General features: G+C 40.8%; 1 protein-coding gene across 4 annotated transcripts in view; it reads left to right on the top strand.

Moving 5' to 3' along the window:
* The first annotated feature begins 853 nt into the window (after positions 1-853).
* Positions 854-23,046, top strand: part of EFCAB11 (EF-hand calcium binding domain 11) — a 178,885-nt gene continuing 156,692 nt past the window's right edge. For all 4 annotated transcript variants that reach the window (XM_061182799.1, XM_061182802.1, XM_061182803.1 and 1 more), the window contains exons 1-5: positions 854-1,036; positions 1,719-1,814; positions 5,217-5,262; positions 17,353-17,454; positions 18,324-18,414. In XM_061182799.1, the coding sequence (XP_061038782.1) occupies positions 962-1,036; positions 1,719-1,814; positions 5,217-5,262; positions 17,353-17,454; positions 18,324-18,414 (410 nt within the window). In that variant the 5' untranslated portion in view covers positions 854-961. The remainder of the gene's footprint in view (positions 1,037-1,718; positions 1,815-5,216; positions 5,263-17,352; positions 17,455-18,323; positions 18,415-23,046) is intronic.

Here is a 23,046-nt window from a genome sequence, read left to right as displayed (position 1 = left end):
AGTGGGTTCTCCTGGGGGAGCGGACTGTAAAACCTGCTGTAAAATAAAAGGTTAAACGAGCTCCCTTAGACTCAACCTCGAATGCCCGTTTCTTCGTTGAAACAGGCGCGTGTGCCTGTGTGTGTGTTGCCTTTTTAATCTTACTGATTTGTCAGAAGAGAGAGGTCTGAGATAAACTCCTTTGCAAAGCGGAACCCTCGCTATATTCCTTGCCTTTAATAAGGATGTTTGCTGTGGAATTTGGGCTCAGTGCTGTTGATATTATTCTCAGAGTTTCCTTCACACCAGGCACCTCTCCTAGAGGACTGAATGAAATAACTTGGGGTAAACGTCCTAAGGGCTCACTTGGTTCGTTTATTGAAAGTCTGTTTTGTGCCAGGTACCGTGCTCAGTGCTAGGCTTATAGGGAGGACGGAACAGACACAGTAGCTACCCTGGAGGGCTTGATCCCAATGACTTGCTGATCTGCACGGGAGCCCTGGTCTTGTTTTGATTGGTTCCTTTTATGCTTTGTTCACACTCTTTTTGTGTCTCCTATAATGTTTAGCATAGTGCCATTGATCAAAATTATCAAAAGTAATTTACTACAAGGTGTCGGGGCAGAAAATGAAAAGAATCATGCAGGACACTTTGAAACAGCACCCGGGTGAGCGGGATCCACGGTCGCGCGCCAGGAGTTAAAAAGGGACGAGAGGGGCGGAGCCAAGGCTGGGGGCGGGCCTGGAAGCCCCTCCGCCATAGGCTGTTCCAAGGAAACGTTATTAAACAAAGTCTCTGGCCAATAGAACTGCGGGGTCAACGCCAGTGGCTCGCAGGCCGTCCAATGGGAGAAGACATTGGAGGTACCCGGCCAAGTTCAGCTTCCTGAACTGCGGGGAGCTTGGCGGGCGGTCGCTGCAAGCCGGGCGTAGGCCGCAGAGGTCGCGAGTTCAGGCGTCCCGACTCCCGTGTGACTGTCGCGATGTTTTTCTCCCAGGCCGGGGCCCGGCCGCGGATGTGGGAAGCCAGCCCGTCAGAACAGAAGAAGTGGGTGGAAGTAGGTGTCCGGAGGGCTGTCTCCGACTTTAACTTGACCCGGGACTCTAACTTCCGTCACCCCGTCTGGCTCTTACTCAGCTTTGTTGCATAGATAAGGGCTGGACTGTCCTTCCGAAGTGTCATGGTTAATGACCGAGGCTAGGGCTGCAAGGCTTCTGGATCCCTGTCCAGTGTTCTACTTCCAATTCCTTCTTTTCTCCGCGACATAGTCTGTGTATAACAAGCTGTAATCTCCATCTCTCCTCCCGCCTTTCAAAGCCAGCCCCTTTGCCTCACCTTCCCAATTCTAGGATTGAATTTTGGGTAGAATTTATCCGAATGGTTTAAAGGAATTAACCCAGCGATTAAGTCGTTTGCACTTTTTGGGGGATAAATTTTAGCACATTAAGATTTCTTTTTCTTTTTGGCCCTGGGGGCAGCATTCGGGATCTTAGTTCCCCGACCAGGGATAGAACCCGTGCCCCCTGCAGTGGAAGCTAGGAGTCTTAACCGCTGGTTCTCCAGGGAAGTCCCAGCAGATTAAGATTTCTTGAGGATTAAAATTAAGATAATGAAATTCCATTTCCCAGCCCTACTCTTGGCTAAGTTTTAGGTTTGGGAGGTCTAAACTTAATATAAGTTAGTAATAATAGAACAAACGGTTTCTGTCTTATTAACTAAAGATATTTACTGTTCTTTAGATATTTAAAGCATGCGATGAAGAAAACAAAGGCTATCTAAGCAGAGAGGACTTTAAAGTTGCTGTTGTAATGCTGTTTGGATACAAGCCCTCCAAGGTAGAACTTACTTTTGTATTTGGGGACTGGGCTGACAATACAATAGTGGATGAATTCTAAGTAAAGTGCAGAGGGCTAGCTTAGGATGTTTATGAAGCAAACCGCTGCCTTTTGAGCAATTTCAGAGATGTGTCCAGTGCTGAATTTTACTTTTGTCTTAAGAATCCAACTCAGGAATGAATTAGAATCCATCAAGACTAAGTCACCAGGCTGCTAATAATATTAAGTATGAGATGCTAGCGAGGTTCCAAGAGGGAAGCCTGCGAGTGGGATGTTGGTAACAGAAGGAATTCACAGAGGAAGTGACATGCAGGAATTTTTTTTCTTAAATTAAAAAAAAAATTTGCTCCATTTAAATTATGAAAATAATGCATTTACATAGTCAAAAAATTAAAACAGTCCAGAAAAGTATAAAGTTGGGTGTAAAATCCCCTCCCTCCCTACCAAAGGGTCCCACTCCTCAGGAGTTACCATTATTAACAATTTCTTGTGTATCATCCCAAAATTTCCTATGTATTGACAAACACGCCTAGCATTGTATTGAAAAGTGGGTGCATAGTATGCCTATTTTATTTTAACTTGCTTTTTTCACTTCATAATAGAAGAACATAAAAGCACACACACCACATTAAAAAAATAGTTGCTTACTATTCTCTTTAGCTAGTTTCCTTGTTTTGGTCATTTCAGTTGTTTCTATTATTTTTCATTCCTACAAATATTGCTGCCGTGAGCATTCTCTTACAACTATATCTCTGCTTGTGGATATACCTCTGTGGAATAAATTCCTAGAAATACAAGTGCTAGGTACATTTGAAATTTTGTTGGGCATTGCTCTCCAGGAAAGGTTGCACTAATTAAGGAGAGTTGAGCTGAACTTCAGTGAATCTCCCATTTTAGTAGAACAGGTTTCCTATGCCTCCTGTCCTTGTGCCGCTCCTCTTGTCTGTAACATCCATTCTAGTGATGGGTCCCTCTTGTTAAGCTGCTGAACTGGAATTAATCAGGGGCAAGATCTTGGCCAGGTTTAAGAAATTCAACTGCAGGCATCAAACAGAGGGAGCACTCAGGGCTCTGCCTGGAATGTCATCCCTCCTGCTGTTGTTAGGCAAAGTGGCTGGGCAACTGCTTTGGCCCAATTATTCCCTATGAGTGGGCTCTACCTGTCTGTCAGATTGCAGGCCCTGCAAAGCCAGGGACCACGTGATGTCCCACTTCTCTGTTCTTCATTATGCTTAAATGTATTACAACGTCATTGTTAATATGTTCTGTTGATATAAATATGTCCCATGAACCACCCAGGTAGGTTCAACTGCTAGGGGTTGCTTAGTTACTGAGAGGTTGATTATGGAGCTTCAGGGCTGGCTCCCAGAAATTGCAGCTCTCCTGTTAACCTGCAATCATTTCAGCTGGAATTCCAGAGCAGGTCAGCTAAGTGGACTCAGCTTTTGAAGCATTGAATTTAACCCAGGTTCAGCTGGAAAGATATCTGGTCTCATTCTACCTTTATCACCTTTGGATCTACTTGATTTTAATTTTAGAACATGTAAGTGAGGCATTTAATGACAAGTACAGTGATATGGTAACATACATACATACACATTATCAAATTTAACAGATTTTTACTTTTGGTTGAGGTTTTGGATTTTATTTTTTAATCAAAGGAAATGCTTGTTTACTGCAGATCGCTAAACAGTGAAATACTGATATAGCAAATCACCTATACACTTAACAATCATTTGTAACAATCATGAAGTTTTATTAAGTGACACTTAATGTATTCCCTCTGTGAAATTTAACAGATTTTTCTTCTTATAATAGGTTGAGGTATGGGGTTTTATTTTTAAGCATTGCTTTTCAGCAAATGAAATATTTACTGAATGCAGGTCATGAAGCAGTAAGGCACTAAAATAATAAATCACTTCTGCATTCATGAAAATGTTTACAGAATGAAATTTATTGTGTTCCCATTTAATAAAAGGAGCACTTGCTAGTTGCTAGAAATATAAAGGTGAATAAACATAGACCCTACTTTGAAATAGTTCACAGTTTAGTGTAGAGAGACTTATAAAACTCTGATAAATACTAAGATAGAGAAGAGATTAAGAACAAAAAGGGAGGAGGGCAAGGAGAAGGGTCTAATTCTATAGTAACTTTAATAGGAATCTGGGCATCATTTAGAGCAGCGGAGGTAGACTCTGATATGAAGTGTCTGGGAGCGCTTTGTGGTGGTGGAAGAAGTTATGCCTTGGTGATTCATGGTTGCATGTGGTGGCCGTATCAGAGTGATGTGACAGCAGGACTGAAGGGATAAGAAAATAAGAAAATTCAGAAGGAGTAGGTTTGGGGGAAAGGCAGTGAGTTCGGATTGGGGCATATTAAGTTCGAGGAGGCTACAAGCACCCCAAGTGCATTCCTTTTTTAAGTGCTGTGCTGGGTGTTGAGGTGATGGTGGTAAAGATCTGCTCTCAGATTGTGCCACCTCCCTTAGATGTAGGAATCTGAAGTTGGCTGGAGAGGTGAGGGCTAGAGATAGATTTGGGATTCCTTACAGGTGGTAGCTCAAAACATGAGACTGAGGTGGCATTGCCTAAGAGGAGTATGCGGAGTATGAAGGGCAGCATCCTGAGGGGAGAACATGGGGGAAGTACCCACATTTAAGGGTCGGTGGGGACTCCATGAAGAAGATGCACTGGGAACTGGTTGTCTGGGAGGGGCAGGAGGAACTAGGGAAGTACAGGGCATGGAATCCAAGGTGGAGAAGCTACATCAGATGTTGCCAAGATTCTAATTCCATGATGTTTATAAAGCTCTCTTAACAATGTGGGAAAATGCTTATGTTTTAATATTTAGTGAAGGCAGGTCCCCAAACTTAATATACAGTGTATTCTCAAATATGTTTTAAAATGCATGGAGGGGGGAAAAAAAAGCTGTACTAGACCTAAATGTTAACAATGGTTTTCACTGGATGGCTGTTTTTTTAGATGTTTTTCTTCATAATTAAAAAATATTTTTCATGTTTTCTACATCATGTTACTATTACAGTCAGGAAAAAATTTTTAAATAAACCCATAGAGGCTTTGGTATTTGTCTAAAACAGAAATGTTACCTTTTAGGTTATGCTGTATATGTGACAGCCAAGTTGAATTTATATGACCAAACTGTTTTGGTCAATGCAATAAAGTTTTGGGGGCCATTAGAGTCTGTAGTAGATTAGCATCTGGTATCTTATTAATAGAAGAGAAAAATGACTATTATAGCTGTCCTGTGATGTTACTTGTCTGCTGGATTCAACAAAGTTGGTTTCTCATAAAATACATTCCTTCCCCGCACCCCAAGAATTAAGAACTTGTACTGTGAAAACATTTGATGAAATTGTATATCTTATGCTTTTTTCTTTTCTAGATAGAAGCTGATGCTGTGATGTCCTCAGTAGATCCAAACACTTCCGGTAATGTGAAAGTTAATTTTTAGTACTCTTATTTAGACATTCATGAAACTACAACTAAGAACAAATATAGAGAGTATAAAGCATTATGTTTAAGCAAATCTTTGTTTTGTTTCTGATTACCCAAAAAGAACGAGGTTTAGTTCTTTTAATTTTAGTTAATTAATGTATTCATAAGTGTATGTTTATTGTAGGAAAATTTTAAACCACAGAAAAGCATAAAGAAAAAATGTTGCTGATAATTTCAACATCCCGTGGATGATCTAGGTTTTCTGACTTGAGCAGCTGAGTGAGTGGAAGTGGCACTTCCTGAAATGGGAAGACTGGGGGAGAAGATTTAGGGTCTGGGGAGTGCAAGAGTTCAATTTTGAATATGTTGAGTTTGAGAGGTTTCGGTCAATGATGTCAAGGCAGTTGAGCTGTATGAGTATGGAATTCAGTGGAAAGATCTGGGCCACAGAAATAAGTTTGAGAGTCATCAGCGTTTGGATGGTTTTGAAGCCGTGGGAGTGGATGAGACCCCTTGAGGGAGAGACTGAGACCCGTAGGAACTATAACCGTTAAAAGTCAGGTAGGGGATGAAGAGACGGCAAAGGAGACTTAGGAGGGGCAGAGGGGCCAGAGGAAAATCAGGAGTATTTGATCAAAAGCCAAGAGAAGTGACTATTCCAAGGAAGAGGTATGGTCAACAGTGTCCAGTGCTGTTGAAAGGTTAAGTAGCAAAAGAACTGAAGAGGATCCGTGGAGCTGGCAACCCAGGGGTGTCGGGTGATTTTAGGAAGAGCAGTGTCAGCACGTGATGGGAGCAGAGGCCAGGCTGCAGTGGTTTGAAGATAAAGGGAAAGTGGCAAAGTGACAATGTGAGTAGATAAGTCTTTCAGTGGGTCCAGTAGCTGTGGATCAAGAGCTGTTTGTTTTGCTTTGTTTGCTTTTTTTTGGAACACGAAGAAGATGTTTCTAAGCTTAGCAGAATGATCTAGTGAAGAGGGAAGAGGCAAATGAGACAGAGAGATAACTACCTATTGTTTGAGGAGATAGGGTCCAGAGCATGCTGAATTGGCTTTTCAAAAATTACTTTTTGGAGGGATGTAATTTAAGGCTTACGGAAAGTTGCAAAATTAAAATAGTACAGAGAATAGCTGTATACCCTTTAGCCAGATTCACTTACTGTTCATATTTTACCCCATCTACCTTCTCTTCTGCACTTTCTGCCTCTTCTCCATCCTCTCGCTGAGCTGTCCATAACCACAGCACACCCATCATAAGTTTATATTGACATTTGTCTTTATCTGCTTTACCGTCTATATTGCAATGTTGTCGCTTGATCTAATTATGTCCTTATTAGCACCTTTCCTCATTTAATACAGGAATTAGTCCTTGGTATCATGTCTCTTTAGCCTCTTTTAATCTGGGATATTTCTATAGACTTTTTTTTTTTTTTTTTTTTTGCCTTTTTACAACATTGTTATTTTTGAGGAAGTAGCCCACCCCTCATGGTTTCCTTTTTTTAGGAACAGCCCTCATCTTGTGTTTGCATGGCGTTTCTCTGTAAGTAGGTTGAGGTTAAGCACCCTCAGCCAGAATCCTATTTGGGTGATATGTCCCTCTCAGGGCGCCACATCTGGAGGCACACGATGTCTGTCTGTCTCTCGTAGATACTAATTTTATCACCGGTCAAGATGTTGTCGGATTTCTCCATTGTATTATTTCTCTTTATATTTTCTTCCCTTGCAACTAATCAGCAGCCTGTGGAGAGACACGTTCGACGTTGCAGATATTCTGCTTCTCATCACAATTTCCGCCTGGATTTTGGTATCCATTTGTGATTCTTGTCTGATCCAGTTTTTGCCGTATGATTGCAAAGTAATGATTTTATAATCCCAGTGCTTCTTTCAGTTAGCCCTTGGCATTTTTACTATAAGCAAGAGACTTCCCGTCTTCTTGATTGATCAGTCCATCTCTCTTTTATCAGTATGGACTCATGAATTTGTATGTTTTTAATGATTTATAATTCATTACTATACTTAATTATTTTAGTGCTCCACTTACCACAGATTTGGCCATTGAGTGCCTCCTTGAGCTGGCTCCTGTGTCCTTTAGACTGGCTTGACTTTTTTCTTTTTAAAAATCTTTTTATGTATAAATTTTGGGTTTACAGAAGAGTTTACTAGATTATTTTTTGGATACAGGTTTGGTATCACATATTAAACATGACTTTTCGAACAATATTATTGCTAGGAGAAGGTGTTTTTGACATAACTCCCTAACTTGATGGAATTTCCCCAGGCTTTAAATTTCATGTTAAAAATTTTCACACTTTCTAAGTATTCAAATGTTGTTTCTTTGCTGTTCAATTTAGGTTGCAACTTCTTGGTGAAGCCTTCCTTACATATTTTCTCTGGGTTTCTATGTGAATATTCCAGTCTATAAAGATTTCTGTCTTCTGGCAGAAGGATTTCCCGCATTTTTTGCATTGTTAGGGTTTCTCTCCTTTAGGAGTCCCCTGAGAGTCAGTGAGTGATTCTGTCTGGATGCATGTCTTACGCTGCTCTTGTTTATGTAGTGTTTCTACATAAATACGTGTAGTTTGCCAAAAGCACTCTCACATTCATTATTCCCGGAGATTTTCTCCCTTATGTGTGTTCTTTGGTTCTGAATTAGGGATTTGACTTCACACGGAAGGTTTTCTTTCCTTAACCAGTTCTTTGATGTACCGACAGGTGTTATTCTGGAAGAAAGGTTACCCACGTTCTTTACAGGTGTAGTGAGTTCTCTGATGTAAAGGTTGACTTCCGAAAAAACCTTTCACATTTTCAATATCCTGAGTTTTCCCCCCATGTGTATTATATCACATTTAGTAAGATATGACTTACACGCATGTGTTACGTTCATATGGTTTCTCTATGGGTCACTTGATGTACATTGAAGGGTAAATTCTGGCAGAAGGTTTTCCCACCTTCATTACATTCTAAAGGTTTCTCTTGAGTGTGAGTGCTCTGATATAAAGTGAGGACTGGTCTGTGGCAAAAGGATCTTCCAAGTATGCCGTTGTTAGTTTCCTCCCCTGCCTTTTCTTTTTTTCTGATGTTTGAGAGAGGGTTGACTTGAGGCTGGAGATATTTTGTAAATTTCATGAACATTTCCTCTCCTTCCTGAGTTCTCTAATGCTTGAATTTGGACTTCCTGCAGAAACAGTTCTCACGTTTTTGCAGTCCTGGAGCTTCCTTTTAATATTAGTTCTGATGTACATTAAAGCTTTAGGTTTTGAACGAGATTCTCTACATTCCCTTCATGTGGCCTATCCCACACCTGAGTTCTCTTATGTATAATGAAGACTGCTTTATTATGGGACATTTTCTCAAATTCATAATAGTCTAAGGATTGCTTCAGAACTGGAGTTTTTGATGCAGAAAGTAGACTTCCCTATGAGGGCTTTCCGACTTTGGTGATGTGCTCCAGGACCTGCTCCCGTATGCACGTCCCTTGCATTTAATATCAGGGATATTATAGGTACTCTCACATCCACTTCCCCATCAGATCATTAGGATGCTTCCTGTCACAGCATCTTTTCCTAATACTTAATTTTTAAGTATATTTCAAAAGGTTACAAAGTAAATTAGTCATCTGAGAAATTCAAGGGAAGATTGGGTTGGAGGAACGAGATCAAAGTGTAGGTGCCTAGTACCTTGCTCCAAAATTACTGTGAAAGGCGTTTCCTTAGTCTACAAGCTTCCAGGCTTTTCCCTTCCTCTTCTGGTCCTGATATCAACAGCAGATTAACTTTCTCAAAGCATCACTTTCTTCATGATTAAAGGAGTAGACTTAGCTTCAATACATGTCCCCTTGAAAGGGGAGACTCAAGACCACAGACATCCCAGGGAAAGAGTAAAATAGCCATCTTAGCAAGAAGTCACTGCTGAACTCTGAATGCTGCTAACATAAAATTTTTTCATTAGGACTGTTAGTAGTGAACCAATTTCAGACCAGCTCCTTCTTTTCTCCCTTTCAGTGACATGAGTCACATTTACATGTTATTTTTCTTACAGGAAGAGAGTTTATACACAGATTATTTTACCAAATATATTATCTCTCTCCTTAATGTTTTGATCTTGAAGAACTGAAAGGTTGGCCTTGGCTTTCTGGGAGCTATTTATTCAGGTAATCAACTTCCCAAAGTTCTTCTGAGTAGCTGTGACTTGGGAATTCTCCCACTAGGTGTAGCTCTTCTTACATCCAGACAAGGTTGTGCCATACCTCCAGCATGCAACCCCAAAGGACCCTCCACACACAGCCCATTTGCTGCCCAGCTTCCTGGGGGAAGGTCCAGACTCACATCCTGGATTGAGCCTGACTGGGCAGAGCCCTGACGATGCACACATTTCATACAGTACCTAAACCTGGATGCCCAGACCCTGCTTCCCAAGGTCTCTCTGAAAGGTGGGTCGTTTCTGTAGAGGTTCCTTGTGAAAATTAAAAAGAGTGAAAAATTAAGACAAAGCCATTAGAAGAGTAGGATGTCTCAGGGAAAGTGACACTGGGAGAATTTGAGGGCAGCCAGAATGAGTAGCAAAAAGGTGTTAATGACATTTTTAATGCCTGTAACTTAACAAGCACGTGAGTATAAGCAAAAACTGTTTAGGCACCAGGAACAAGGAATTATATTAATGGGAGAAAAAAAAAAATCAAGCCACTTGTTTAAGGAAGCAGCAGATCAGCGTTGGGATTGGTTCCAATACACACTATTGCTACCTAATTTTAGAGGGTTTTATTTCTGTTCTCTAAGAGTATAGAGCATTTCATATCTCCTCTAACTATAGAAAATGAAAGAAGTTTGCAACTAGAAGAGCCTAGAAAACAGTCATATATTTCCTTTTTTAAAATGAGGAAACTGAGCTCCAGAGAGGAATAAAAGATCTTAATCCTGGCATTTGATGGTTCTTTATTGGTTTATAAGATACTTTTACATGTGTTACAGTATTTATTATTATTATAGATAATAATTATAGCTTTGATCCCTTGAGTGTTTACCATGTGCAGACTCTGTGATGAGTATTATGCATGGATTGTTAAATTTAATACAACTCTATGTTAGGATTGTCCCATTTTATAAGTTAAAACAATCCTGAAGCTTAGAGAGGTTAAGTAATCTGTGCAGGGTGGCACAGCTAGCTAGTAAGTAGCAGACCACAGTAGTGTAATCTCCAAGCTTACCCACTCAACCATTTGATAAACCCTTCCCTTGAGGTTAATAGTGTCATGGATCATATTGATGGAGCTGAGGCCAGTCTTCCTTGTCCTGGGAACTTAATGAATGAATGAGTCGAAATCAGGAGTGGGTCAGTACACAAAAGACAAATCACAAGGTTCTGTGCAGCCGCTAGAGGTTGATGTCCAATTTGGTTCCGAGCTACTGAGTGTCCAGATCAAATAGGGAATCACAACCAAGTGCAGAAGTCAGCACCCACACCACAGAAACGCCTTTTCTAGAGAGACATAGTTTTCCCCGATGTGGGATATTTCCCGCACGATGTCTCATGGAGGAGAGACTAATAAGTGGACACTGATGTCCACAAACTGTTCAATAAATACAATAGTGAATGAAGTCTGTAAGGCCGTTTCTTGAACTTTCTTCAGCATAAGCCAATGGTTTAATGCCAAACGTGTCTGGGCAGTTCTATGAAGGGCAAGACCATGTGTGATCTCAGATGGTTTGACTTCATTGTGGGATAAATCGTAGAGCATTTTATATGAATAACAACGGCTAAGATTTATAAGACTTTTGCTTAATCTGCCCAATGCACATCGCCCCACTGCATTCTCACACAGCTGTCTGTGTGTTTTTATCCCAGATCTATATAAAATATGCTTGAGGGAAAAAACCAGAACAAAGTATATCAGAATTTTGTTTCCACTGGGTGATTAGATCATGCTTTTTTCTCCCCTTTCTTTCTGTTTTTTTATATTGTTGCCCTTTCAACACACTGAACATATTTTACTTTCATACTTAGAAAAAAAAAGCTTTCCAGGAGCTTACTTTTAACCTGCAACTTTAAACAATGGAAAAATCAAAGAGATTGATTCATTACAGTGGTGATGATGGACTGTTTGACTCAGTCATGCTATCCAGGGTCAGTTTAATTGGAAAATAATTTGTGGATCATGAGGTTAATGGCTTTTATTTATTGCTATCTTGGCTGAGTTGTTTTGAGCCAGGTAGTTGACTGTAAAAGTATTCTTTTCCTAAATTTAAATGTCTGTTTTCTAGTCTTTTAAGTTATATTGTAAACACATTTTTTGTATTTGTTTTGTGTATATTTTGTTGTTTTGGGCTCCTACCTAAGGAACTGAGGCCACGGTAAAGCAGGTGTAGCAGGCTGCTGTTTGACTTCAGATTTCAGTTGACCTCTTTGTTCATTTCTATCATCAGGAAACACATACACATTATACTTATCTTGAAATCATTTTGTGGTGTTGCCCACAGATATTCCCCTCTCAATTAATGTATTTAATTCCCCGTTTAAAGATGATGAGTAAGTTTTCTTGTAGGGGTAAAAAAGAATTAGGAGACACTGACCTAAAGACACTTTTTAAGAATGTCATATGTGATAGGGAAGATGAAAGAAGTATTGTCACTTCTGTGATGGCCAGATGTCACACGAACACAGTAGACAAGAAGACCTCTAAGAGTTTCGAAGGGAGCGGCACTCCCTTCCTGCCCGAGGTGTGGGCCAGAGCCGGATGTGCAAGGCTGGGTGGGGTTTGCAAAAGGTGGAGAAGCGAAGAGGAGAACAGGGCGAATGAATGAAGGCAGATGGCAGCTGCGAGCTTGTCCTCCAGCACCTGGTGCTCCCTGGGCTCTGCTGGTGCCAGCATGGATGCAGAGCTCCGTGCCAATTTAGACTTCCCCGCGCAGTCCACGCCCGTGCAAACGTTGCCTGTCATGTGCTGGAGACTTTGCCGAGGTGTTTGTTCATGGTCCAGAGGAGGGGCTTTATCACTCACCCTCCATCACAGGTCCGCACTTTCTCCTCCTCCGTAGGGGCTCTTTCTGCATGCTAGCCCTGTGGGGTTTCTCCTACAGACCCCCTACCCGCAAGCGTCTCACCCTCTTCTCTCAGATCCCTGCCCCCCGTTTTATAGCGCGCCCTCTTGCCGGTCCCCCCCCTCAGATTTGCAGGCCCAAAGTGCTCCTCAGCTGTCCCTGTGTTGGTATCAAGTCCTGCCGGAAACGGAACTCCCGGCCCCCCACGGAGTGCTGCTTTCTCCCGCTGCCGCAGGGAGTGCGGTGCGCGCCGCAAGCCAGCTGCCCCCCAGCGAGCAGCCCTGACGGAAGCTGGGAGTTGGAGAGGGGGAGATTTAAGGACCAGTTTACCTGGAAGGAAGAGTGAAGCTTTAAACTCCAGAATAAGGGATCGGGGCTTTGCACTGCTAACGCTGAGGAACCTTTGAAGGGTTATGAGCAGGAGATGTGCATAATAAAAAAAGATAACGATTCCTGTCCACGTTTGGTAGGAATAAAGTTTCGTTGGTTCAGATTTCTCTATTCTACTGTAACCTGTTTTTACTCTTCCTCATTTCCCTCCCAATGATAGAGTAAAACTTGCTTTCTTCCATTAAGGTGGATTCTTTTCTCTTCCTGCCCCTACTCTTATGCGTGTAGCTGGAAGAAAATATTAGTCCTCTGAATTTACTTACCCATCTTACTGTGACAACTCACTGCTCTTGATGCCACGAAAGCCCTTCTGTCCTTACAATCTTTTTATGCAAACACATTCTATCCTTTTTTTTTTTCCTGCATGGCCTCCAAAGGTCATAATCTGAATTTTATTTCTCAAACTAGAAAAGGCTTGCATTATACCTTTTAAAAGGCCACTTAATCCTTTTAAGCCCTCATTTTTAGGCATTTTCAATCCCTGGAAAAATTAATAGATGGCCCAATGACTGTGAGCCCTCTCTTTTCTACTAAATCCAGGACCAGACTTCCAGTCTAAAAAAGTTGGCATTTTTATTATTTTCTCCTTCATTCTCCCAGGTTTATTGCAGTTTCTAATTTAAGCTCACTGCGATAGCCAGAAACTAGATGACTACATTTTCAAGAGGATTTCTCTCTACGCACTGACCCTGAAGCTTAGAACTGTGAGCCACAAAACAAAACAAAACAAAACAACTTTCAAGGAAAAATTTATATAGTTTTGTTGGACTTTTTGAATATATCCACCCCTGTGGTGAAAGATGATTACCTTCCTAGGAAATTGCTTAAAAACAAAAAAGGGGGAAAAGATAACACTTCTCTATATGATATATCTGTATCACATGTATTAAGTAGATTGGAAAGTAAAAAATATATATATTCATTATAGAACATGAAGAGTCCATTTCGCCAAGAGTAGTTTATAAAATGGAAGGGAGTGCTTTCAGTGATATGGAAAATGCACAGACTTGCAGAGTCTGGAAGGATTCGTAAAGATCGTTGGTCCCAGTGGCCTTTGAGGCATGATCCTCAGTCCTGTGTCCTGTGGGGGGCACTTCTAGAGGCACTGCTGGAGAGGGAACGGTGAGGAGCCCACTTCACTCCAAACCGAATAGCTTTGCCTTCATCTCTACACACTGGGCGTTCCTGATTTTGAAAGAAGAACCTTTCCTACAGCTAAAACAAAGTAAGAAAACTACTGGTAGAGTCCAGCTACCCGGGCAATTTCCGAACACCTTCTGTAGATTAATAACGAACACAGATAAACACATAGGTCTACGTGGTTCCTGCTGTGATCCCAACATGTAGCTACAGCAAAGTGTGTTTAGGTAACTTTCATTACTAGAACAGTTTACAGAGAAGACCCAACCTCGTATTTGGAATTAGAATGTTCTAAACATACTTTCACTCCAGGGGTGGTGGACACAGGTAATGCATTTCTCATTGGGTATGAAATGTGGTGGCAGTAGAATTATGGAAAGTCTTTGTGAAGTGGTAATTTTAGGTTTGAATATTGTGACAGCAGGTGGAGCTAGTAGTAGGAACTGTATTTCTAGGCCATTTAAACAGCAGTAAAACATATAAAACTTAACATTAATGTGTTTGCATTACAGAGCTGTAGGAATAGCAAACCTTTATGCCTTGGCTTTGAAAGTGATCATACTACTACAACATGAGAGCTCAGCTGAATGGAAACTTCTCTATCCTTTTTAGAAAAGGGACTTGCATGGTATTGAATGCATCTGTATGTATTGCCATCGAAGATTAAGACAAGGGGATGGGGATGGGGCAGTGAGATATGTTTATGTGGTTTGATATTGACTTTAAAAAATAAGGTATACGAGCCTGTGGGAAAATAGTGTGAATGAACTTGATTACATAAATAGAGTTATTTGTATTATTAGATGGTTTCTTCTTTTTAAGTGGTAATAAACATATAGTTGAAATCCACATGTATTTTCTCCTAGGAAACACTAAAGAACATGTGCTTTTTATCCCCCAATATTATGAAATAAAGACCTGACTACTTTATAGCCCCAAATACGGATGAGTTTTCTGAATATGTGGTTTAAAATATATCATTCACCACTCATGCACTTTTTTTTTTCTTGTGAATCTGAATCACACATTGAACCACGGATCTGTGCTTCTTTTCTTATCGTTTCCTGAAATCAGATGCAATTAAATGAAGAGCAAATATTATGCATGCATTTCCTTTTCCTCTGAATTTTGTTTGTTTTTTACTGTATCATAGGTATTAAGAAATTGGGGTTTCTAAAATGACGATTTTGCTGGCTATGTGAATAAATAGAGACCTACTTTTTGGCATTAATTTACAGAGTTATAAGAGCATTTAAAACACATTTTAATGCTTTTTGCTGGAAACTAGAAATAACGTCTTCCTATGATTTTATTTACTCATTCAACAAACGTGAGGAATGCCTCCTACAAGCAGATATCTTACTAAACACTGTGGATAAATTTTGACAACAGACAATCCTTTCCCTCAGTGTGTCTCAGGCAGACGTGTGGCCAAATAGTTACCATGGGACCCGATGAGAATGGAGCTGCATCGCTGCACATCCTCCACTGCCATGGGGGAAAATGCTCCAGACGCTAATTCCATACAATGTGTATTTATTGAGCACATGCCAAGCACTCTGGTAGGTGCCAGGAGATACGCCTGTTGCTGCTTTCTTGACTTTTGCTCTTGGTTGTCTCCAAAGCATCAAACAGCTAACATCTCCAAATTGCAACTCCATCTCAGCACCACCCCCATCCTGCTTCCCCTCGTCTTTCTCATCTCTTTAAATGACTCCTCAAACCACCTAGTACTCAAGCCAGAACCTAGGGCTTATTCTTGACGTCTTCTTTCTCATGCACCACGTCTAACCCTCCATCTTTTCTGCAGTATGTCTGGAACCTTCCACTGCCCTCCGTTCCCACTGCCCGCACCCTCGTGACCACATCTCTTGCCAGTAGGATCCTAACGAGTCTCCTTTTTTATATTTTGCTTTCTCCCCAGTCCTTTTTCAAAACAATAGCCAGAGAGATCTTTCCAAAATCTAAATCAGATCATGTCACTTCTCAGTTCCAACTTTATTGACTTCCTATTGCAGCTGAAATAAAAATCAAATTATTTCCTGTGGCCCACGAGGGGCTGTGCGTTCGGGCCCCTGCCCACCTCACCAACGCCGTCTTCACCGCATTCGAGCCACTGTGGCCTGTTTTCACTTCTCCCACTTCCCACCCCATGGCCTTGGCACGTGCTCTTTCCATGGCCTGGAATGCTCTTCTTCCCACCTTTAGCCAGTTGGTATCTTCTCATCATTTAGGTCTTAGCCTAAATATTACCTCCTCTGTGAGATCTCTCCTTCACCAGAGTCTGCTCTACAGGAGGATTTCTGTGACGTGTTTCATACCCTCCTGTTTTCCCCTCGTTGTGCACGCCACAGTTTGTAATTATGTGTACGTTTGTAATTGAACCTGTATCATCACCGTCTCCGTCACTAGACCAATGGCTCCCTTGGCACTGGAATAGTGTGTGTTCTCTTTTCCCCTCTATTCCCAGAGCTTAATGCAGTGCCTGGCACCCAGTGGGTCCTAAAGAGTTGTAAGAGAATCGTTTAAACACATAAAGATAGATGGACTTTTTAAATTTCTAAATCTTTAATAACAAATAAGAAAAATGGGGAAAATTAAGAAAACTATTTTCTACTTTTTAAAAAACCATCGGAACTATTTCGGGAAACGTGTATAGTTCAGTATACCTCACCAAAATATTCCCTTTTGGAAAGGGTGCAAGTTCTTAAAAATTAGCACGTGGTTATTGTGTGATTTGGGGCTATTTTTAAAACAGTGATACATTTTTAAATGGAAATCCTGACATATAAAATTGAACTGCTCTTTTTATATATTTAGGGCTCAGTTCACTAGAATGTTTAAATTCTTGGCTGCACTCTTTAAACGTACTACAAAGATCACATTAGAATTCATTTTAATAGACATTGTAAGCACAGTATCCAATCTCATATGATCACGCTGGGCTCTTTTATTACGAGAATCACAGGAAGCAGAGCCTGAGGCTGCAGAACAGTCATGGGGCGTACCTAAGACTGGGGACAGTGCCAACGCTATTGTTTATGGAATGTTCTCTCCACTTTTATCTGCGGTATGCAATTGGTATTGACTTTTGAGAAACTACTTCTTCGCCCCGATCTCCCAGCTGGAAAAAAACCTGTCGTAATGACATCTGGCTAGGAAAAAAGGGATCAAAGACGCATAAGGAAAGAAAATTATGAGACCTTATTTTATAAGTAGTTTCGGGCCTGTCTGTTAGATCTGTCAGAGGGAAGAGTGTCATACTTTTTCGAGGTCATCATCTTTTATCCCCGGGAAGAGCTCAGTGAGCTCCGAAAGTGTCTACCCTTTCTGCCGTCGATTGCTAATGTGGAGTCTACTTAGCTTTAAAGAAAATGTCTTTTCAACTTTAGAGATCTTTATGAATAAATACTACTCACCAAAATTAAGATAACATTTGTTTGTGGTAGTATCACTTTCCATTTATGTTTTGTTTCCTTCTTAAAGAGGAAGACAGTAAATTGGTTTTTTCCAACTTTTAGGGATATTACTTAAGGAGTTTTTAGACATCGTAAGGAAAAAGAAGGAAGCTCAACTATATCGGAATGAAATAAGACACATCTTCACAGCTTTTGACAGGCACTGTAAGTATCTTTAAAGTGTTTTGATATAAAAAATGGCTATCAAGGAACTGTGAATGGGAACATATACTCAGTAACTAAAATAATATACTTGGAAGGTTATTTTACTGTATTCATTAGCTATTACCTTAGATGTTGGTGTACATTTTTTTTCTCCATCACAATCTTAAATTCTTGACATTTACGATGGGTGAAATAATATCTACAGTTATATAATTGTACAATACTTATGATTTGCCTGCAATGTAATGGGGACAACAGAAGGGCATGGCCATATAGCTGAAGAGCTACTTATGGAAGTTTGGGAGACCATGAGGCCTTTTTTTCCGACTCCTCCTTTGACCCACACATAATTGGAGGAATTGTTTTCCCACGCTGGGCTGGCCCAGAGGAGTAGCTTCAGACCCCCTCCCCACAGAACACAGGGTTGAAAGACTTGTGGAGTCCAGGTTCAGTATTTTGGCTTCTGTAATGGTTTTCCTCTAAATAATAATATAGTTCTAATACCAAGCAAGAAAAAAATGTGAATTTTGAAGAATGAATTATTTTGGCAATTCACAAAGACTTGAAGCCTAATGCCATTTTTGCAGTGTCTGTCCCTTAGTCCTTTACCTGGGACTCAGGGAATCAGCAAATGATGGGGCTGGAAGAGACCTTCAGGAGCATCTGGGACTGTACTGAGGGAGAGTATTACTAGATTCTCAAATTCTTCCAATGAGACAATCTCAGATTACCTTATACGTAAAATCAACTATAAATTACTGCTTTTCTCCTAGTAATAGATTAAAGTCTCACTCATGTGTTATGGCTGAAATAGCAGTTCATGGGGCTGATAGAAGTGTGTGAATGTTATGTATTCTGCTTTCAAATAGATCGTGGATATTTAACTCTGGAAGATTTCAAAAAAGCATTTAAGCAGGTGGCTCCCAAGTTATCGGAAAGGATTATTCTCGAGGTATTCAGGTAAGGTGCCAAAATCTTTATGTATACCCACCCCTTGATTTACCATTTGCTTTTACAAGTTTTCAGTTTTATGGAGAACACTCATTTATGCTTATTTTTCACTAGTGAACATTTTCATCTCACAGCATATTGTCATGATCCAGGAGAGAATTTTATAGTTAGCTATTAGTCCATCCACACCTTGACAGTGGGCTCTAAAGTGGGTGGAGTGCTTGCATACTTGGAAGGTGGAAAAATCATTTGTTAGTAGGGGTGGAGAGGAGCAGAAAGAAAGTAGAACTTCTTTGTATATTTATGTATTGACCAAAAAACCCCCCGAAGCTTTATTAATATTTAACATGGATGCTGGTGTTCTCCCATGGTCTGTATTTCATCAGACATGGGTTACAAATGGTCCTTGAGTTGTCTGGAGAGTAGAGTTGGGTTGATCACTGGTGGCCCCTCCTTCGTTTGTTTTCAAAGTTATAGACCCATGTTGCAGTTCACACACACCTGATAAAGTAGATTTAAAGATTATATTATGTTTTCTTTATAAACTAATTCTGATAAAATGGGCAAGTGGCTTAAAAGCAGTTTCTGTTAGGAAACTGCAGATTGAAAGTAGTAAGAATAGTGTAAGCACATGCTTGCAGAGAAAATGGCAGAGTTGCCTCTTCTCTGACTGCTAACATGAGTTCCTCATCAACCCTGTTACCAGGTGTGTTAATTAGGGTTTCGTACAGCGGTAAGAGCCAGAAAACCCAAAACAACAAAGCTCAAAAAAGAGAGCAATAAACACAGGAGAGTCCGGGGCTGATTTGATGGCAACACAGTCGTGAAGAACCCAGATTCCTCCCCTCTTGTTGTTTGGCTGCCTCAGCATCTGGCTTCTCCCTCTTGCTTCAAGATGGCTCCCAAGGTTTCAGCCATCACACCTGAATTCCAGCTAGGTAGGCCGAAAGGGAGCAGAAGATATGCCCCTCCTTTTAAGGCTATCCATTATTTCTTCCTACATCCCAGTGACCAAAGCTTAGTTCCAAGGCCACGAATAGCTACAAGGGGGAGGTGGGTCTGGAAAATGTAGTCCCTGCTTTGGGCAGTCATGTGCACTCAAATGGAGTTTCTGATACTGGGGAAGAAGGAGAGAACAGATATTGGGGGACATCTGGCAGGTGTTCCCATGTGGATAAAAGTAATTTCATGCAATCTGACCGGAAGCCAGCCCTGCTCAGTAGAAATTATCAAGCAGGTTGTTTGAAATAAGGATCTGCACTCACCGTCGTTAACAGTGACGTATATGAAGTTCTTTTGCTGCATCATTTGCAAGCAGATTATTGAGCAAGCTGTTGAAGAGCAAAGGAGTTCAAGCCAGGCGCAGACAAAGCGCCGAGGACAGTGTCACTTAGCTGATTCCAGAACATCGAGACCTTTAAAATACAGTAGCATCTTTGTGTACACTTTGTGATGAGAAGAGTAATGAAAGTCAGTGTATTTCTACCACATGGTGGTGGTTTTTCACAAAAAGAATTACTTCATTTTACTTTTACAAAAAGACACGTGTCGGTCTTCCCTGGTGGCACAGTGGTTAAGAATCCGCCTGCCAATGCAGGGGACACGGGTTCGAGCCCTGGTCCGGGAAGATCCCACATGCCGTGGAGCAACTAAGCCCGTGCGCCACAACTACTGAGCCTGCACACCACAACTACTGAAGCCGGCGTGCTTAGAGCCCGTGCTCCGCAACAGGAGAAGCCACCGCAATGAGAAGCCCGTGCACCGCAACGAAGAGTAGCCCCCACTCACCACAACTAGAGAAAGCCCGTGCACAGCAATGAAGACCTAATGCAGCCAAAAATAAATAAATTAAACAAATTTAAAAAAAAAAAAAAAGGACAAGTGTCCAAATTTGCTGACCTTTTTGTGTTAAGTGGTTTCAGGAGATGCCCCCTTGCACCACATGTGTAATTTTGAAAAATCCACTTAAATATAGCCGTTCAAGGTAGAAGCAGTCTTTTACCAGTGAGTGGAAAAGTAACTGCTTCTCAAAAGAAACCTACATTATTGGGAGAGCATTTTTGAAAATAGATATTTGGAAATGTGATTCTGTTTTAAAAAATGTGTACACCTATTGAAACCTTCATACCTGCATGTTTAATAAGTTAAAAATGGAATGTTCTGGGCTTCCCTGGTGGCGCAGTGGTTGAGAATCTGCCTGCCAATGCAGGGGACACGGGTTCGAGCCCTGGTCTGGGAAGATCCCACATGCCGTGGAGCAACTGGGCCCGTGAGCCACAATTACTGAGCCTGCGCGTCTGGAGCCTGTGCTCCGCAACAAGAGAGGCCGTGATAGTGAGAGGCCCGCGTACCACGATGAAGAGTGGCCCCCGCTTGCCACAACTGGAGAAAGCCCTCGCACAGAAACGAAGACCCAACACAGCCATAATAAATAAATAAAAATTAAAAAAAAAAAAAATTAAAAAAAAAAATGGAATGTTCTAATCTGGTGAAAAAAGTCGTACAAAGTTTCAGTGGTTTAAGAAAAAACAAAAAGAAAATGGTCATGAAGAACCTAGGGGCAAGATGGGAATAAAGACACAGACCTACTAGAGAATGGACTTGAGGATATGGGGAGGGGGAAGGGTAAGCTGTGACAAAGTGAGAGAGTGGCATGGACATATATACACTACCAAACGTAAAATAGATAGCTAGTGGGAAGCAGCCGCATAGCACAGGGAGATCAGCTCGGTGCTTTGTGACCACCTAGAGGGGTGGGATAGGGAGGGTGGGAGGGAGACGCAAGAGGGAAGAGATATGGGAACATGTGTATATGTATAACTGACTCACTTTGTTATAAAGCAGAAACTAACACACCATTGTAAAGCAATTATACTCCAATAAAGATGTTAAAAAAAAAAAAAAGCAGCAAGCAATTCCCAGACTATTTCAGGTTGGGGATTAAAAAAAAAAAAAAAAGGTTATGGGTAAGCCTAACTGTGTTAGTATATGTATAAAATATTTTTAAAAATTCAAAAAAAAAAAAGTTTCAGTGGTTTGAGAGCACAATTTTTAAAAGTATAAAAATTCAATAGCTTTGATAAGTTTTCAAGAGCAACTAATTGGTATCAGGAGAGATGGATATTTATTAGCTGAATTTCAATTAACAATACCAACAAAATAATTAAAAAAAAAAAAAACCCCTTAAGCTTTTTCGTTATCAGAGGATGGAATTAAAAACAGGGATTCGGTGTCATGATGCCCTTTTCCCATTTAGATCTACATACCTTATTGTGAGGTATCTCTGACAGCCGTCAAGACCAAATAGTAAAACAAACTGAAATTGAAATTGCTCAATCACAAAGGATTCAACCGAGATGTTCAGAAATGATAAAGTACGTGAAATCACACTGTTCTTGTTAGATGTTATTAATAATTTCTAGTGATGGCAAAAAGTCATTTGCCATTAATGAATAAAATATTTTTACCTTTAATTCCTTAGAAATTTCTGTATTATATTTTATAATGAACATAACATATTAATATTGTGGCACATGTCCATATAATCTATACATAAATATATTCATATGCCCACAAATCTTGTACTTCCCAGGATTGCGATCAAAACAGTTTAGAGACTACTACAGTAAACAGCCAAACAAGACATTTTAGCTAACTGAACATGCCCTGCTTAAAGTCTCATTTGTATTATTATTTATAGCACCACAATCCCTTAAACCAGAATAAATGATGCATGGTAAGAATTAAATGAAGTTGTGACACTAAAAGAGAGAAAAATATTTCCTCTGAGTGTAAATTGAAGTTGGCCAGAGAAACAGAGATGTCTAACTTCCACATGTCTCTGTTTCAGTGGTACAAATAATTTTCAAGAATAAGGAAAAGGGGCTTCCCTGGTGGCGCAGTGGTTGAGAATCTGCCTGCCAATGCAGGGGACACAGGTTCGAGCCCTGGTCTGGGAAGATCCCACATGCCGCGGAGCAACTGGGCCCGTGAGCCACAGCTACTGAGCCTGCGCGTCTGGAGCCTGTGCTCCGCAACAAGAGAGGCCGCGATAGTGAGAGGCCCGCGCACCGCGATGAAGAGTGGCCCCCGCTTGCTGCAACTAGAGAAAGCCCTCGCACAGAAACGAAGACCCAACACAGCCATAAATAAATAAATAAATTAATTAATTAAAAAGAAATGTACCACAATTAAAAAATTAAAAAAAAAAAAGAATAAGGAAAAGAAGGATTTCCCTGGTGGTCCAGTGGTTAAGACTCTGCGCTTCCACTGCAGGGGGCAAGGGTTCGATCCCTGGTCGGGGAACTAAGATTCTGCATGCTGTGTGGCGTGGCCAAAAAAAAAAAGAAAGAATAAGGAAAAGAAGAGCAGCTGCTGGGGCTGTTAGTGATGATGCAAATTACATAATGTTTCTAAGGTTAGACACTGTGTGAGAAGCTTGAATAGCTTTGACTTAATTGATCAGTGTGAATGGAGTTCATTCCCAGGTTCACAGTTACTCAGAAGAAAGCTGATATATGAAGACCACTATAAAAAGGCAGCCAGAGAGGGAGACTTCCAATAAGACCAGAGTCAGCTGTGGTTTGAATGATGAAAGAAGTTTTCACAATCTTCAATTCTTAAATTGCCAGATTCTTCCCA

The sequence above is a fragment of the Eubalaena glacialis genome, chromosome 2 (genome assembly GCF_028564815.1).
Source record: "Eubalaena glacialis isolate mEubGla1 chromosome 2, mEubGla1.1.hap2.+ XY, whole genome shotgun sequence".
NCBI classification, from domain to species: domain Eukaryota; kingdom Metazoa; phylum Chordata; class Mammalia; order Artiodactyla; family Balaenidae; genus Eubalaena; species Eubalaena glacialis.
Note: the sequence above shows the minus strand (reverse complement) of the source record. Positions and strands in the feature narration are given on the sequence as shown.